The sequence below is a fragment of the Atractosteus spatula genome, chromosome 19, assembly GCF_055471065.1.
Source record: "Atractosteus spatula isolate fAtrSpa1 chromosome 19, fAtrSpa1.hap1, whole genome shotgun sequence".
Taxonomy (NCBI): domain Eukaryota; kingdom Metazoa; phylum Chordata; class Actinopteri; order Semionotiformes; family Lepisosteidae; genus Atractosteus; species Atractosteus spatula.
Genome location: NC_142724.1, coordinates 150,514 through 168,333, shown reverse-complemented (window position 1 = coordinate 168,333; position 17,820 = coordinate 150,514). Strand labels below are relative to the sequence as shown.

The 17,820-nt window shown below is 41.1% G+C and overlaps 1 protein-coding gene across 1 annotated transcript; it reads left to right on the top strand.

Moving 5' to 3' along the window:
* Nucleotides 1-218: 218 nt before the first annotated feature.
* uqcc1 (ubiquinol-cytochrome c reductase complex assembly factor 1) lies at nt 219-16,505 on the top strand. The gene is made up of 9 exons (XM_088937094.1): nt 219-408; nt 1,719-1,826; nt 2,003-2,110; nt 3,188-3,260; nt 3,878-3,935; nt 5,890-5,998; nt 12,563-12,640; nt 13,186-13,299; nt 15,974-16,505. The coding sequence occupies exons 1-9, from the start codon at nt 334-336 to the stop codon at nt 16,106-16,108; spliced, it is 858 nt and encodes a 285-aa protein (XP_088793220.1). The 5' UTR covers nt 219-333; the 3' UTR covers nt 16,109-16,505.
* The last annotated feature ends 1,315 nt before the right edge of the window (nt 16,506-17,820 follow it).

Below are 17,820 nucleotides of genomic sequence, written 5' to 3'. Positions count from 1 at the left end.
ATTTTATATTGTATATTGACGTTGAAAATCCAGAATTTATTTATTTTGAAACATTGCATTTGACGGTCTGATATTAATTTTGTTGGCAGAACGATGCTGTTTTGACGAGGTTACTGCAGTCCTCCGTGTGCTCTCAGTCTGCAGGCGGACCCGTTGCTATAGACACAGATTCCTGGCCGGGCGGATATCGCGGTAGGACGGGTTCCTTTGACATTGCCGGAGGAGGGGCGGTGACAGAAGGATTACAAAACGTGCAGGTTGGATCACAAAATAATATTTCGACTTCCAAGTTTTTTTTTTTCATCTGGCAAGATTATTTTTCAATAGAGGAAAATGTATCGGCGAGTTATGCAATCTGCTGTAAGGAGCGGCGTCTCTTTAACTTCACACTGCGGGACGCTTGTCAAGGTAAATACCTTAGCTGTAGGAAAGACATTGCAGCCATGAGTTTGCCTTGTGACAGGATATATTTAATTGAATTTGTTGTCTTTGAAGGTTGCGCTTATTAAGTGCATTTTACCTACTGGCTCCATAATGAAACTTTCTCTAAAATGACGAAAATATCTCAATTTGTGGAGACTAAAGTAGCCCATTTGTGACGTAGTGTTCAGTCCCCTAAATTTAATAAGAGTTTGTTAGTGAAGTTCTGTGGCAAGATTTGTGTCTCGCGAATCCTTGCGTGCAAGGTTATTGTCTACCAACAGCATTCCAATCATCACAAAATAAGGAGTAGAAGTTTAATATCGTGTGCAATTTCCAATATCATTCAAGACGCGCTCTTAAAACACAAGGTTCTGGGGTCTGAAATAAGGTGCTTAATTATGTTGTTAAGGCTGATGTTTTCGTAGTGCTGTATTCTGAAGCTTAAATGTTTAGAAATTTAATGATCTAAGCTCAGTTGCATGCTGTATCCATTACTGTGGTAGAAGGAATTCACGTGTAGTCATTCTGTAACAGCAAGTAGACGATTATGACTGATTTGCACCGCATTGTCTGAAGAAATCCTCCTCTGCTTTCTGTGTTGGTTCTTATCCGGAATGTCTGGTTGCCCTGACCACGCTCATGGCAGAATGAACACTACGATGGCTAAGGGAAATCACTATGGCACATCACCATCCTCTTTCAGAAAGATCTTCACCATTGCCAGTAGCTAACAGCTCAGAAGACATCACAGCTTGTTAGCTTGGTGTTGCTTATTAGTTTCAAATTAATTTTCAGGAGAGGAGGAGTATGGGTGTTGATCTCCTTATTCTAGTACAGTCATGACTGATAGTAGATGTAAATATTAATGTATAAATACTATTTAAAATAGAAACTCCATTTTACAGTAGCTGTATACTTGCTTGTGGATTAATTGTTATTAATTTAATCGACTTTGATGCAGCTTCTTACTAATATGACACTTTCCTATGTGGTATTGCAGCACTCATATTTAATCTTCAAGTAAACATGACAATGCCTGACATACTTTACCGACAAACTGCAACACCCAACATGCATTGTGCTCTGTGTTTTGTTAGGTTTCCTTCATGTTGTAGCAGCCATGTGCTTGAGGGAGCAGTCCGAACCACGTTTAAGTGACAGTACTAATTTGGGGATGAGTACTCTAAAATCAGATAGGTGTTTTCTTGAACATGTTCTGCACAAAATGGGCTGCTGCTGTATTATACTCGCTGCACTTTTGGGAAACATTTATTATTGTTTTCGTTATGTTTTAGACCCGGCAGATGGGAGCTTGTTTATCCAGAACCCTTGAAGTTCACAGGAGAATGGAGCTGTGTTCCTGGCCACTGTCTCAGAGCAGGACATTTCACAGCACTGTAGAGGTACGATATTGTAAGATGCTGAAAGATACAGTCTGCAGGAAAAGATGTTAGAAGGTTGTGATTTCCAGAGAGTGCAGCAAGTGGTATTTTGTGGGTCATAAGGTCCTGTAGTGTTGCACTGCTGCTGTGGTGTGGTTGTTTCACTCACTGTAATGCACTTTTTTCCCCCCGCACAGCTCTTCTCAGTAAAACAGACACCACAGGCGTCAGAGGAAGAAGTGGGAGCTTTCACCAGACTCATAGAAGCCATGGGATTCACTGGTCCTCTCAAATATAATAAATGGGTAAATGATCTTGCATCCCCTCTGCTAGACTGTCTGACTCAGTAGGTGTGTGACTTCTCATTCCTCTGGGTCATGCTTACCTGCCCTTCTGGTCTTGTCTTCAGTCACATGCCAGCAGCCATACTTGAGCTGAGCCTGTCGCATCAGTAGGCTAAGAGGAATCTTCACTCAAATGCCGAATGATATGTAGTTGCTCCCTTTTTCATTGCTTCCTACTTTCCAGACTTCATGATTATGCATTGTAGCCTTACTCTGGCAGTGGAAATCAGTGTTTACAGTTCTGGGGATGCATGCTGCATACTTCTATGTCTATGAAAATCTTTTGTGAGTGAGCCAGGTTGTGCTCCAGTGGTTCAACTCTTCTTTTACAAAGGGCTCATATATGAAAAGACAAGTCAATAGAGAGATATGATGGGAAAATGTGTGGTAGCAAGAGATTGATTTACAGTGGAAGGGCACACATGATGTCTTGGAATTTCACATTAATGCTTGAAGTCCTGTGAGGGTACAGTAGTTGCCAGTTTATAGTGGAAACCTTGTACCTTTTCAGCCGGCACCAGTTGCCTCCCTGTGACCGGCGATCCATACGCAGTGTCCCCAGCTCGAGCCACAACAGCAGGCGCACAGCTGTGCAGAGGAAGATGGTAGTAGAGTTACAGATTCAGAGTTGCACAAGCTCATGAAATAACATTATACAGAGCAGCTGTGGCTGAGCTCAGAGAGGATCAGCCAACTCAGTTATTTGCCCATTGGCTTAGAGTGTAATTTATCCATGATGCACATTCCTCCCTCATTATGGCATTGTTGGTGCAAGCCAAACCCTCTGCTTTTTATAACGTGTGAATTTGAATTATGTGTTCATAATGCTCAAAGTGTAGCAAAGGTGACATAAAAAAGACCAAATTCTCTTGAAGGTTAAGCTTAAGCTGCTTTTCATCCAATAACCGCAGTGTGTCAGCATATTTATTACTCAAGATTCAGAGGCCCATTCCAGGCCTCATCTGTTCCAGCTATTGGTGATTAATACTCACAGTAATAAATTGAAGTTTTGTTTGTTTTTTCATTGTTTTTCAACAGAAAATTAAGATTGCTGCATTGCGCATGTACACCTGCTGTGTGGAAAGAATTAACTATGATGACTTTTTTGAAAGTAAGTGTTCGCCAATGTTATGATCAGTGGGTGATCATCATGATTTTAAAATGTTAGTCATTATTAAATAGGAGAGAATCAACTTTTGCGTGATTAATGGTGAAAAATAGTATTCTCCTAAAAGTGAATTAAAATGAGAGATGGGATCCTTCTGAGATTGTTTGAAAGCCTATACTGAGGTTTTCACAGGACACATAAAGTAGCTTGAACTCTGTAGAAAGTACTTCTGCTTGTTTCTTCTGGTCCAGGCATGTCAGAAATTCTTACACATTTTGACCAGGGCAAGTCCGTGCCTGTACACAGGTGCACTGAACTGTGGAAACCCTGTCTGTTCTAGACCAGGGCAAATCAGCATCAGTATGCAGGAAAGACCAGCCCAAGCAAACTTTGAACTTCCTCAGTACTGAAATGAGGACCTTGCAGTATTTCTCAGATGTAGTTTAGCAGAACGAATTTAACTCCTGCAGCTTTTTGATGTATAAATAAATTGGTGACTTTCCATCTCATCAAGCTTAAGAGTATTAGTGCTGAGTGGTGCGTTGTGTGTTAGAGGATGTGGCCTGTGTTGAGTCCGAGGTGAAGAGGAGGTTGACTGACCCCTGGTTTTCTGTGTGCAGAGTGTTCCCTCCCAGACACACTCAACTCCTGGTTTCTTGTGGCCCAGCTCCATGTCTGGTGAGTGCAGAGCTCGGACATCTTTTACAGTGGCATTTATACATAATTTGCTTCATACATGTTTCCTTCGAGACAAGATTCATTGGTCTTATTAATGTGATTCTTGTTAATCTTCATGAGCATTTGAAATATGCCTGCGATGGACGGTTTTCCTGTCTAGGGTTTATCCCGCCTTGTGCCTGCTGCTTGTTCCGATACCCCTGGCTCTCACACAGCCCTGTATTATATAGACCTTTTAGAAAATGGATGGGTAGTATTTAAAATAAGTAGCTATAGTATTCTTTAAGTAGGATCCATAGCAGAATAAGAACCAGTGAAACAATAATATGCAGTTAATATCGTTTCAAACTAACACAGTAATAAGTAATAGGTTTATTCCAGGCGGAAATTAAAGAAGAAAGAAAAAGAATTCCATGCTTTTTTCAAGCATGGAATAAATTTATTACTTCTTCCTTTGCAGCCTATGCATGCTGACACAGCTGCCCACCTGAACTACTACAACTTACGCAGTAATAGTTTTTACTTTCTAATCTTTGCAATTATAGACCTTTCTTTTTATTTTTACTGAGCTTGGTTTGTAAGTTATTTTCTGAGGTGAGTCTGTTTTTTTTCAGCTTTTTTTAACTACATTGATTCAAATGCTGAAACAGTTTCCTACTGTCTTAGTGACCTGTCTGGATATTTTTCACTGTTTTAAAACTGAGGCATTAGTTTGATCTATTAGATAGTTTGGCATCACTGATGAAATAAATATTAAGTGAGGTTGGAAAAATCTAAAACCACAGTGCTGTTGGAGTGACATTCTTGTATTTTCATGACATTTCTTGTTGCTTTTAATTCTTGAGAATGTATGTCACTCCCCAGCAAACTCAGTCCAAACACCTGGGGACAGGTTTGTTACTGGATTTCACAGCTTTCAGAGCTGAAAGTTTGCTTTTCATTTGCATGACGGGAAAAGTTCCACATTTGCGTAAAGCAAGGTTTGAGTGATTTTAGCTGACAGCTGTAGTAATCTTTAATCCCAGCTGTGATATTAACATTCTCCCACCTCCCAGTGAGTGATCCAGAGACAGGACAAACCTCAATGCCCTCCTGTTCTGCTCTGGGCTTGGACACTTCAGGCTCCAGGACTGCACCAGTCATGCCCAGCCCTGTGAGCAGGCCTTTAAATTATAGCTGTTTTCTTGCCAAACACCTTACAGGTTCCCTTTTAGAACTCTCTATCATCAACAGACGCAAGTCCTTAATGCCTTTTGCTCTGGCAGAAAACCCCCATTTGTAGCCTTACATCTCAATAACTGCATTGAGTGGAATGAATAGCAAAGTTCCATTTTACTTTTTACTTAATAATTTCTTAATTTAAAAGAAAATACGTTTCAAATAATTTATTGTTTGCAGTGATTTTATTGCAAAAACAAAACACAGGATAATAATTTATTAAATAATACTGTATTAGGAATTTTGCAGTCATGGCTACTTACATGTAGAAAATCATCTTGGAGAACATTCCAACATAATGCCCCTGTTAATCAGTAAGACTGCTATCAGTAACAATTAAGCAGTAATTAGTTATTTAATATGTTATGATCAGAAAGATATGCACCGGTTTTGTTCATCGCAGATTGTTTGTGCACTGTACCTGGTTGTACTCCTGTTCTGCAGTCTTAACAGTTATGGGATAAACAGCTTCTGCAGTCTATACCAGGGTCCATGTCACTGTCACAATTCTAACTTCTTGCTCCTCCCTATGGAAATGGTCTGTTGAGGTTCAGGTGTATAACATTTAATTCGTAAGTGGTTTAGTTTTACTCTTATTTTCTGAAATATTTGTTAGTCACTTAGCAGTATGGCAGATCCTGCAACAACAGCCTGAGGTGAATCCCAGTGGAAAGGCAGCTCCCTTGCGGTGTGGAGTGCTGTGATGCTCAGGCCACTGTGCTCTGTCCTCCTGCAGGATGTGCCTCGTGCGAATGAGACAGGAGGGCCGTGCGGGGAAGTACATGTGCCGCTACATCGTGCACTCCATGTGGGAGGATGTGGAGCAGCGCGGGAAGATAATGGGGGTGAGTTGCAGCACCTGGTCGGCTTGTACAGGGACTCTTGACAGAAGACCAGCAAGAGCTCAGATAACTAGGTATCCAGATTGTGCACTTGTGTTTGTGAGCAGCAGGTTTCGATCCTGCAGTTAAAAAATACAAGTTTCTGGGTACATTTTCATCTGGGTATGTTTATTACTTGAAAATACATCGGGCATAAAAGACGGTCTGTTTTTTTTTCATTACGTAGCTGTTTTATGAACAGAGAGCTGGGCGTGTTTGAAGTAGAGAGCATGGTGAGGACCTGAGTGGGCTGGCTGGCTGAGTTAGTGAGGATGGTGGCGTTGACACAGCTGTGAAAACAGGCCATGCAGCTCCCAGCCTCCTCCATCTCCAAGGTCCCACATGATTTTCACAAGGACTGGTCACCTTTCCTGAACCAAGCCTCGGGATAAAATTAGGAATGATGGGCCTAGCTTCCCAAGAAACGCCTCAGAATTCTTTAGTGTGTGTGGGGTCTCAGGTGTGCCATTTCTCTTTTGTTGTGCTCTTTCTAAGCCGAAGCCAGCCTGCTCAGCATGTCTTTTGTGCTCATGCTACTTATCTATAGGGCAAGAAGGGTCCTAAAGCATGTTTATCATGCTTTCCTGCCAAGGTGACAAGGCACTACAAAGAACTGTAAAGTTCTCAAAGTTATGTTTCCATGCATTCCATGTTTTGTGCTAATACTTAATAATGCTGCAAAGAGTTCTCAAAAGATTCTCAAAGAATTCAACTGTAATATGTCTTGAAAGAGTTGCTGGTTTCGGCAGACTGACTTGACAAACTTGCTACCCCCAGAGAGAGTAAATCATGCTTATTTTCCAACTCCCTCTAAATCAAAACCTAACCAGAGTATGTCACATGGCAGGATATTATAGGCTGTATATCAAAATTGTAAAAGAATATTTGTTTGTAACTTGACTGACAGTGAGTGATAAAATCATTATGAACAGCTTTTCTGCATTTCTTGCATTTGTCTTTATTAGTATCATAACTTTTTTTTACCTGAAAGGATTTTTGCCTGAAATCATTACTGTACAGCATAGAAGTACTCATACATACGTATGGAAGAGATGGGCAGCTGCACTGTAGTTATTTTCTGATTTTAGTTTTAATTGGATTCATGACAATTTCAAAGAGTGGAGAGGGAAGGAGCTGAGCAGTGAAATCACCAGTGTTTCTGTGCTGTTGTCTGTCTCTTTTCCATGCTGTAATGTTTGCCAAAGCCAAATCGATGATCTCCTGGGGACGATAAATTGGAATTAAAAGAAATTATTTAAAAAGCCATGATTTTCTTGGTTCATATGTTTACTCATTTATTTATTGAAGCCTGGCATTAAGAGAAATGCTCTGTGGGTAAGGGAGAGAGGATGGCACAGTCCAGGCTGTTGACATAGATGTAGCTCTGAATATGTTAATCTCTCCCACCCTGGGAGCAGCAGATGTGCATCGTCGTGTGGTGCAGAGCTTTCCCGCTAAACGTGTTCTGTCACAGCTAGGGTCTGCTGACGGCTTGGCCTCATGTTGGTGTCAGGACTTTCAAATAATTGCTTCGATGGAAGCAGAACAATGTGCACCTTGTAAATTATTTCCTTAAACTGACTTTTGAATGTTTGCGATCCACTCTGCCTTCTGCCTGCACTGTATCCGAAGACATTATCTCAAAAAGACAGTGAGAAGCTCCTTCTGGAATAGGGGGAAGTGTTGTTCAGTCCAGAGTCCTCCTGCCGTCAGGTGTGGAGTCTGCAGTCCACTGTCGGCTGATGTCCTCCACCAGCTGGAGTGAAGCCTGCGCAAATCAGCCAGGGGCTTGGCAGCGCCTGCTGGTTGCTGAGCTCCACAGCTTGCCTCATTTTCCAGCTCTCCACCCGTTTTGCCTGAGGGCACAATGAGGGCAAGCCTGTAATTTCCCTGACTTAGGAGAGGTTACTGTTATAAAGAGACCCTTGTTAACGTAACAGGACATGGCAGGCAGAGGTTTTCATAGCACCACCATTGTTTATATTACCCGTAATTTAGAGCCTCCAGAGCTACTAAGACTTTGGCACTTAAAAAACTTAGCCATCAGTTCTCTAGCATGTCAGTTTATTATTATTATTATTGTTGTTGTTGTTGATAAATACTTCTATTTCTCCCGGGTTGAAAGAAGTAATATGATTTGTGTCATGGCAAATATTTAGTATTTGGCCTCTTTTTTTATATTTTTATTAAATTTGGACATCACAAATGCTTGGTAAGTAAAAAAAACATTTTGGAATATGTACAGTTTGTAGGAAAATTAATTGTTTTGAAACATTTCTTAACTTCAGATTACAATTTATGACTGCACTGTTGCTGTTTTGTTTCAAGTTTAAATTTTTACTATAAATAGGCTGGAGTTCAGATTAAGATTTTTTAAAATGATGCCCTTTCCCTCAAACCGAAGGACACGGCTCACTATGTGTAAAAGCTTGTGAAGAAGTGGTTTTAGATATGAATTTACCTTTGGAAAGGAAAAGTTGTTTATTAAGAATGGTACATGAAACTTTGTCCCCCTAGTCTAGAAGTGGCCATTTGAGAACTGACATTGTAGCTGTGTTGTACAGTTTAAAGAGAAAAAACAGATCTCTGGCCTATAATAAAACACCTTCTTTTATTAACTTGTGGTGACTACTTGCAAGAAATCAAAATGCTTAAACCACAATATAAATCATGGGACACACTAACTAAGCACTCTTCAGTTGGTAGTGGTCAGCTTTCATTCGAACACTTTCATGATCACATTCCTGTTGGTTGTTAAAGATGTTGTCTTTCTTCACTGAGTACCAGTCTTACATGTCTTGTGTTTTAAATTTCTCTACAGCAGCTCTGTCTTCAGTTCCAAGGTGCTCCTTACTAAAGGAGATAGCATAGGACCATAGTAATGGTACTTGTGAAAGAATTGTTTTTTTTGGTTGTGCAGAAAAAGAAAACATTGGTCACTTCTTCCATTTGTACTGTGGTTTTTCACGTGAGAGAATTCAATGGCGTGGGAAAGCTGTGCCAGGTAATGTGCACAGTGGGGCTATTCTGTTTGTGCAATAACTGAAGTGAGATATGACACTAATTACTAGTGAAAGGGCAATATTCTGTCTTCCATACCATTTCTGTGTGATCTGTGAAGCATAGTAAATATTTTGCTGGATAGAGCTGTGCCTGCCATGCTTGGGGCGAAACTGTACCACATGTTGGTAATTATGAACAGGTTTCTAATTACGTACAGGTGCTTCAGGAGATATTGAATGCAGTTGGGTGTTAGAGACCCTAAATGATTTTGAATAAACAAATTGATTTTCAAAAATAATCAAAAGACTGAAGGGGTTCAATTCTGTTTGTCCCACTTCTGTTTTCATTGGGGATTAAGCTTTCAAGTGTAATCATGTTTGCTCAGCTATCTTCTCTGCCTCTTTTTTAATTATTACAACCATAGTTGTCGTATCTTTCTGGTTTGCATTTGCCTGAAGTTATCAAAACCCAGGATGCTGCTGAAACTGTACATTAATCGGCTGAAAAAGAGACTTTTTTTATCTGATAAAGAGAAGATGAGTAAAAATTTGAGTAGAGTTGTTGAGTAACCAAGACCTTCAGCATGTAGTAAACCCATCATAAACAAAGTCCATCATGTGTTGGAACATGTTCTCATATCACAAACACACACACAGCCACAGAACATGTAAAAGAGCCTCATGTTGTGTGATGGCTCCACAATGATTCACTGTGCAAAGAACACAAGAGGTCCAGGGCCAATCTGTAAAATATTTTACAGTTTTATAAAGTTTTACTGCCAGCCCCAGTTATAGCAAAGCTCACCATTGCCCGGACCTCCCAGAGGGAGCTCATTGTGTTATGAGGAGTCTCTCACAGGCAGGAGATACTCATTAGTACTTGCTTCACTTGCCAGAGTGCTTGCGTTGAGGAACTTTGAAGTCCTTTCCAAACAGATGGAAAGCAGGAGTGGTGTCTGTGATCACATGCTATTGTCACTCATTCACCTGCTTTGCCTGGGCCTCACATTGTCTGTCCACCATGAGAAGCTGACTTCCATCTGTCACAGGGGGCTCTCCCTCTGTCCCCTGCTACTTCCTTCACTCCTGCGATGGCTGTCAGCAGGGCACTGGGGAGTAGTGGAATAGCAACAAGGTTGTGTGTTCCTGTACCAAAAGATGGTGAATGAAATTAAAAAAGATTTAGGTAAAATTCAAGGCGGTCAAACACCTGAAAGAAGGTGTTTTATGTAGGCAAGTGCATATTGGTAAACCGGGAAGCAAAACCATAATCTATAATTAAAAAATGGGAAAGGCAGAGTTAGAGGAAGCTGCTCTGAAAAAGGTGGAAGTGTTTAGGTTGACATAATTTACATGGGAACGCGATAAAAGAGACAAACAATGTTACGGAAGGCATCGTGTACCCTACAGTATGTATTCATATCTTTGTTGTAAGTTACTGAAAAATTGTTCTGTAGGAAGAAAATGATTGTGGTATATTTTTTCTTTTTTGGAATAAATTGCAAATAAGCTTTTTTAAGACAGCTCAGAAAGAAGCAACATCATTTGTTTTCCACAGAATGGTGTATTTTAAAAATACTTAGACCTCAGTTTTTCAAACCTTTGCAGTCAGTACTTTGTGCATCCAGTTTTAACTTTGATCACACCACAAAGTGCTTCCAGTAATATTTTAGAAGGTCGTGTCTCCTAAAAGATTTTTTGACATTTGCTCAAAAATCCATAATTTCTCCAGCTCAGTAAGATTTCATTTTTTTTTGTGAACTGCTTTCTTGAATTCAGATCACAAAAATTGAAATGTATTTGATGTGTAAAGATTAAGATGTGTGAGGTGTGATAATTTGTATTAATTTAACCATTTCTTTGTTGGTCTTGGGACCATTAAAATGCTGGCATGTCCATTTTTAACCCAGTTTGAGCATCCTAGCAGAGAGTTCTGGTGAGTTCTTGATTTCATCGTTTCCTCAATTCTAGCTACTGTATGACACCTGGACAATAAGATGCAAAACTCTCCCAAAGCAAAATAGAGCCACCTCCATATGTCACAGTGGTCCAAACAGAATGCTGGTGAGAATGTCTGTAATGCTCAATTTCTGTTTCATCTGACCGTTAGACATGATCCCTGCTGTCATTGAGATGTAGTTCGGTAAATCCATACTACGCTTTTGTGTTGATCCTAAGGAATTGTGTCTTTGCAACAATGAATACAATATTCATGCAGTTGATGTCGAATGGTAGTGTTTGAGATGTGGTATCGCTATGATGCTAGACTAGGGAGATCTGGAACTTCAGGCCTTGAAAGTTCATTATCATTTCTTCTGTTCACTTCCCATCATGGTATTGGCTCTTCCTGTGGCCTTGAACCTCTTAATGATGGACACTACAATAGAAAGTGGTAGTTAATAGCTTTTTATGGATTCTCGGACTTCTGAGAATGTCCAAACACTGACAGGATGAAGTAACAGAACCTTTTCAGTTTTGAACAGACGACTTTGACGGGATTTGTAATATTCAAAATCCCCTCAAAGGTTTAGACAAAGTCAACCCAGTAGACGTCAATAGTGAAACATTATCCAAGGAGCACTGTAGTGGAAACTATGTGGATGCACATTTAAAACCAAGAGCAGGAGGCACTTTTTTATGCAGAAGGTTGTGGGAGTCTGGAAACAACTACCCAGTCATGTTCTTGAGATCAAAACCTACTCTTCTTTCAAGAAACAGCTGGATGATATCCTCATGGTAAATTATCTATTAATGCCAGAGCAGTTTCTGCCCCTGCTGGTGATGTGATATATTAAATAGCTCTCTCCAGGCCACGGTGCTTGGCTCTTATGATTTTCACATCTGAAGTGATATTATGACCTTTTAAACTTGATTAATATTTTTGTAAATTTCATAATATTTCTGTGGCGATGGATTTGATTGTTTTGCTATTTGCAATCTCACCTCATCAAACTACAGGTATTTTAGCAAGCAAAATAGTAATTTCTTATCTCTTTTCCTTTACCCATTAAGCATGATGCTTAATTGATATCATGGAAAAGCTGAACAACTGCTGTTCTTTTTCAGTGGCAATGCTGGATCAGCCTTCTGCTTGTATCTGTCTGCAAACAGAGAAAGTATGCATGCAACCCGAATTTTAATATTTTAATTATAATATTCACAAGAAGAATAAAACAGTAAAAAATAATCATCACCCTGACATGCTAATCACTCTGGCTGTGCCAAGCACAATAAACAGTCACATTAAGACATGCACTGCTGTCGTATTTGACCTGCCCAACCAGGCATTTCACTCACAGGAAATGATGCTAAGCACCAGCCTGGGGGAATAATGTTTATTTTACTAAAAAATAAGCCGAAGTTTGACGTGGAAAATGTGATTAAAAGAGCACAGCAATGCAGAAGTCGTCTTCTGTTTATTCAAAACAGTGGTGTAACCAGCACGTGCCCCCCGCTGCGGCTGCAGCCCGGCCTGGCTGAGCTGCGTGGCGCTGTGCTCGCGTGACGGCTCTCTCCCGTGTTACAGATCGACTCCGTCGCCCTGAAGGCGAGCATGAGGGCCATGACACAGAACTTCTACGCTGCTATTTTTGGCTATGATGAGGTAAGCATGTTTATATCCCAGCATTGTGCGTGGTGACTTTCTTGAAGGAGAATAGAAAAGGCAATCAACATTGCACATCCTAGAGGGTTAGACCATTTATAGCTCATGTTCTGAGCGTTTGAATGGAAGAGCTATGAGTCCTGGGAAACAAGCAAAATCTGCTTGTGTTTATGTCTTGTCCTGGCTAGTTTCACACTTTTTCACTTGTGCTTCCGATTTGTTTTCTTTCTTCCTTGCTCTGCTGATTGAAGACTGGTCTTTGTCTATGTGTCCCATTGTGGAATAGGGAGGTATGACACTCATGCTCCTTTCATGATTGTGGCCAGAATTTCTGTTTTACCTTGTCTGAGATCTGTGAAGACAGTAACCTTGACAATATTGCTCACACCTTGACCAGGTATGGTAAATGTTACACATTTCTGTGAACTCTTAAGGAAGTAGAACAGGGTCTCGGCTAGCAGGTGTGAGAGTAGAGAAGATGGTCGGTCCAGGCGTATTTGCTCACAGCCTGTGTGTAACCTGTGACGTTTGGCTCTACGCGGCAGGGAGTCCTGTCTGACGACCGAGTCCTGGCCGCCGCGCTCTGGAGGAACCTGTTCAACAGGCAGTGCGAGGACCCGCGGCAGCTGGAGCTGATGGTGGAATACGTCCGAAAACAGGTAGCTGCCACCGACGCTGACCCCAGAGTCACCACCGGCAGCCCTGGGTGCCGCACACTGCCCTGACCAGCAGGGAATGGGCACCAGAAAAAAAAAAAACACTTTATTAGTGGGCAGTGGCACCAAGCCGCTCACGTGCAGCACTGTTTTCGTATCGTCACATACATAGGAATAAAGCTGGCTTATTTAATGGTTTAAATATGAACAAAGTGACCAGCTGTGCTGTTTGTTGCTTCAGTTGCTAAGGGATACACAGAGCAAGAAAATGCTAAGAAAATGCTCAGAAGCAGTCTTGTTCTTTTCCATAGAGGAGCTCGGCACTTATTATTGGGCCATTTCGCAGCACTGCTTTCTGCAGTGGGCTCCTCTGCGGACACCAGAATGGAGGAGAGCAGGGCAAGAGGCAGTGTGGGGTGAGCAGGTCACAGTGCTGGGAGGGGAAACAGCATTTTAGCATTTTAACGATTTCTTTTCGTCTGGCACTCCAGTGTTTATTCCTGGTCCTAGTGTGTTTTTAAGGCGGTATTGCATGCCTGGCCCAGCTTCAGACTCGGGATTCCAGCCTCATACCCAGGAAATGGTAATATGAGAGCCCTCACTGGCTGAACCTGCCTCCCCAGAGCCAGATCTCTTCTAATTTCCACCGCCCCTAGAAGAAGTTCCCTTTATGTTGTATATTTTCATGTTCTCTTTGATTGAAAACATCAGTGGTACAGAAACACCTGCAGGCTGCGTAAGCCTGTGCCATATGTTCCTAAAGATTCCACAGGAAAGCTTTCCTGGAGCTGTTCTCCTGCTGTCCCCCAGGCTTCCAGAAAGGAAAACGTAACCAAAACACATCACAAAGGATTGGCCGCTCAGGCCTTGATGGCAGCAGCATACGACAGTCGTGATTAATTCTCAGAGCATTGTACACGTTCATTACAAGCCTTCCAAAACAATGCCAGACCAGCAAGGAAAAGTCTAACGTTTTAAACTCAATATGAATTTAATCTTGGGAAGTTGAACCAACTAGACCAACCAGAGTTTAACAAGCAGTGAGGGCTGTGTGGCAGCTTGTCAGAATGGGGAAAGCCACAGTACTGGACTGCTGGTGAGCACGCACTGCGAGAGGGTGGTTTGTAATTGGCTCATTAAGGAGGATGATTGGATGATTTTTACTGTCACTCTTGGGTCCCTCAACCCTCAAGATTCTTCTTTTTTCTTTTATGCTAAAAATGCATCAATATTTTATTAAAAATGGCTGTGGGCAGTGGTTGTTTCTACTCTGAAGGGTGAAAAGCTGAGCTGGGTAGTGCAGTGAAAGATGCAGGAGCAGAGCTGCCAGTCTGGGCTTTTTGTTCTGCCTCTCAGTCCTGAAGCTCAGGGCTTCACAGGTACCAGCCATCTGGGGCTCACATTACAAGTGGCTGTTATAATTTATGAGATCTGCAAGGATTGCAGGCTTTGTGAAAGCAGAGGAAAAAATGCCTTTTCCAGCATTTTCAAGAGGCTTAATTAAAAAAAGACAGAGGAAGAAAACTGAGTGCAAAACAAGCATTTAATCACATTCTGAGTGGTTTCACTGCAGGTGCACCACATAAAATATAGCAGTGCCTGATGACAGACTACAGGAGAGGAAATCACAGCCCTGGCCGTAGTAATGAAATCACGTACAGAGGCCTGTATGCTGGCACCAGCCTGCATCATTACTCACACTAATTACGTTCATCAAACACTCCTTCCATGAGCTAATGCAGCTTCTTTAATTAAAACTTAAGGACTCCTATAGATCTGACCAAATCTTTTTGGTCAACTTTATTCCAGGAGGAGAATGATATAACCTAGACATTGTCCCTGATTGGTGATTCAGCAGGAGAGTACTGACTCCTAGAGGCTTGTTAAACTAAACTCATACTAGCATGTAACTGTTTATTATTATTTTATTTCCTTGCATGTATACAGAGCTTTGAATCCTTAGCTACCCTAAAGATTTTGACATACAGGACAAGGTGCACTTTATCAATCTCTGAAGAACAGCTCTCCCCTGGTTGATGTATAGTCATTCTGCACCAGCAGTCCTATTTACAGCAGTTCAGGCAGAGGAGTAAGAAATCCCTTCACTTACTGAATAAAGGGGGAACGTTAGGAGAGTCAGATTGTGAAAATTAGTGCAATTTAGCCAGGACAGTGCTGTGAGATCTTTAATGACCAAGTAGTAAGGACCTCAGTTTAATGTTTTGTTCAAAAGATGACACAGTATCTGTGGTCACCATGCTGTACAAGGGTTAGAAAGTACTAACAAAACTTACAACATCGACATGATTTTCCTTAAGGGTGTCTAATCCCAGTGCTGACCAGGTCCAGCTTAGCTTCCAAGGTAGAGTGTTGCTGTCAAAAGCAAGAGTTTGAGCTGTGTAAATCTACATTTTGTATTATTTATTACAATTTGTTGTAGGGGTATCTGTACACATTGCTCTTGCTATAGAATTTCCCCTTTCAGTAGCCTCTGGATACTCTGGCATTTGGAATGTATTTTTAAAGATTATAATAAGAAACTGTGAATTTTATGTAGAATGCTTCAACACTTCCTCTGTAAGCCTGTTGAACATACAAGACAGCACTGCACTGTATTTTAACTCCACTGTTCTCTGTTCCTGATTGACAATTTTGTCATTATTTCTGTTGTTTTTAGATGCAGTACATTGATTCACTGGATGGTGAGGACCTGTTGCTGACTGGGGAGGTCAAATGGCGCCCCCTAGTAGAAGAGAATGCACAGAGCATCCTGAAGCCCACCAGCCCCACTTACAATGACGCTGGTCTCTAACACTTGTTTCCCCCTTGTTGCCACTCTGAGGACAGTGCAGGTCTCTGTTGATAGGATATACACTAGACAGACCCCCTCTCTGACACCCACTTAACCCCTGACCTCCCCTTTCCCAAAAAAAGCAGGGAGACCAGTTTGAGAGAACTCTAAAGGTATGGATGGTCAGTGGATATATTTGTGAGATGTTGCACAATCATTTTTTCTGAAGGGATGTGATTTTACAGTTGTAACATTAGAAAGTTATAAGTATAAACCTTCGTATTTACCTTCTGCTGCAAGGTTGTCACTGCACTTTATGCATTCAGTGTTTTTCTGGGAAAATTTAAGGCCTTTCAAGATGGAAGAGCTTTCTTTTCTATGGAAGCAGGCTTTTTTGAAATAAAAGATTTTGTCTAACTGTAATGATTAATTTACTGAAAGGAATCACTACCCAAGTCTTGTGAGGAATTCTTTGTGCCTTGCCAAGCAGTTCTGGAGAATTGTTTCATTACACTGTTCTGCTCTGTGATGCATGAATGAACTATGAAGCCTGAAGCCTCTGTTGTTTTCACCTTCCCTCTCCTTGTCTTTGTTGAGCTGTCCAGCTGTATGTGATGCTCAGGTCTCCAGGATAGGGACTGGTACTGGGTTATAACTCACTGCAGCCATGACCCCACGTCAGTCAGCTGAAGAGCACAGATTACTGCTGCCTGCTCTGAGCCTTGAAACACTGATACTTTTTGATATTATATTTTGTCCACCACTGGACATTAAGATGATTTTTCATTTTTTGTTTCTGTGTCCCACCTCCCCACTGCCACCTGTGGCCTGGGAGATGTGTTTTGTCCTAAAAGCAGCCAATACTCTGAAATGGCTGAACACTAGAGGATAGGGCTCATTACATATGGCCTGCCCTGGGCAAAGTGGAAGTGGATGTCCCTACTGTAGTAAATATTCCCCCCATGTCTTGTGAGGAAATCATGTGCAGATGACAACTCTTAAAATATTACATCCCAAGAGCTGGCAATAACATATGATATATTTAGGTGGGTAGCTGCGTCAGCATGCGTAGGCTGCAAAGGAAAAAGTAATAGGTTTATTCCATGCTGAAAAAAAGAAAGAGAACACAACGTTTCGGCCGTGGAGCCTTCTTCAGGTGGACAAGAAGGCTCCACGGCTGAAACGTTGTGTTCTCTTTCTTCTTTTTTTCAGCATGGAATAAACCTATTACTTGTTCCTATGATATATTTATGATACATATTTTGGTTATGTAACATATGATATAGAAGTAAAAGTAAAGGTTTATTCCATGCTGAAAAGAGAAGAAAAGAAACACATCGTTTTGGCTGTGGAGCCTTCTTTGAGTGTGTCGAAGAAGAATGTGATATGTATTTTCATGACATAATATGCAATAACCTATAATACATTCTTCTCCACAAACTTGGGGAAAAAAAGATTATAATTTTGAATTATATAGCATCATTTAGATACCAAAGATAAATTGCAAAGATTAATATATTTTTCTTATTGAACAATTTGTATTGTAAAAAAATCTATTTTCTGCTTGACAAGCGACAGATGAATTGCTGCAGAATCCCCATGAATCAGAAACCGATATGTCACCTACGTTTGTTGTCTGTGGCAGCAGCCACAGTTTATTGTTGGAAGAGCACAAGCCTAACTCTAAAGTTTGTAATAAGGTCAAGATTGATTCATTTTGTTCTGGTTGTGCT

Excerpts from the sequence above, each read along its gene's own strand:
- uqcc1 (XM_088937094.1), top strand. The coding sequence starts at position 334 with ATGTATCGGCGAGTTATGCAATCTGCTGTAAGGAGCGGCGTCTCTTTA. Across the intron at positions 12,641-13,185 it reads CTATTTTTGGCTATGATGAG|GGAGTCCTGTCTGACGACCG; the intron begins GTAAGCATGTTT and ends TCTACGCGGCAG. Across the intron at positions 13,300-15,973 it reads TGGAATACGTCCGAAAACAG|ATGCAGTACATTGATTCACT; the intron begins GTAGCTGCCACC and ends TGTTGTTTTTAG.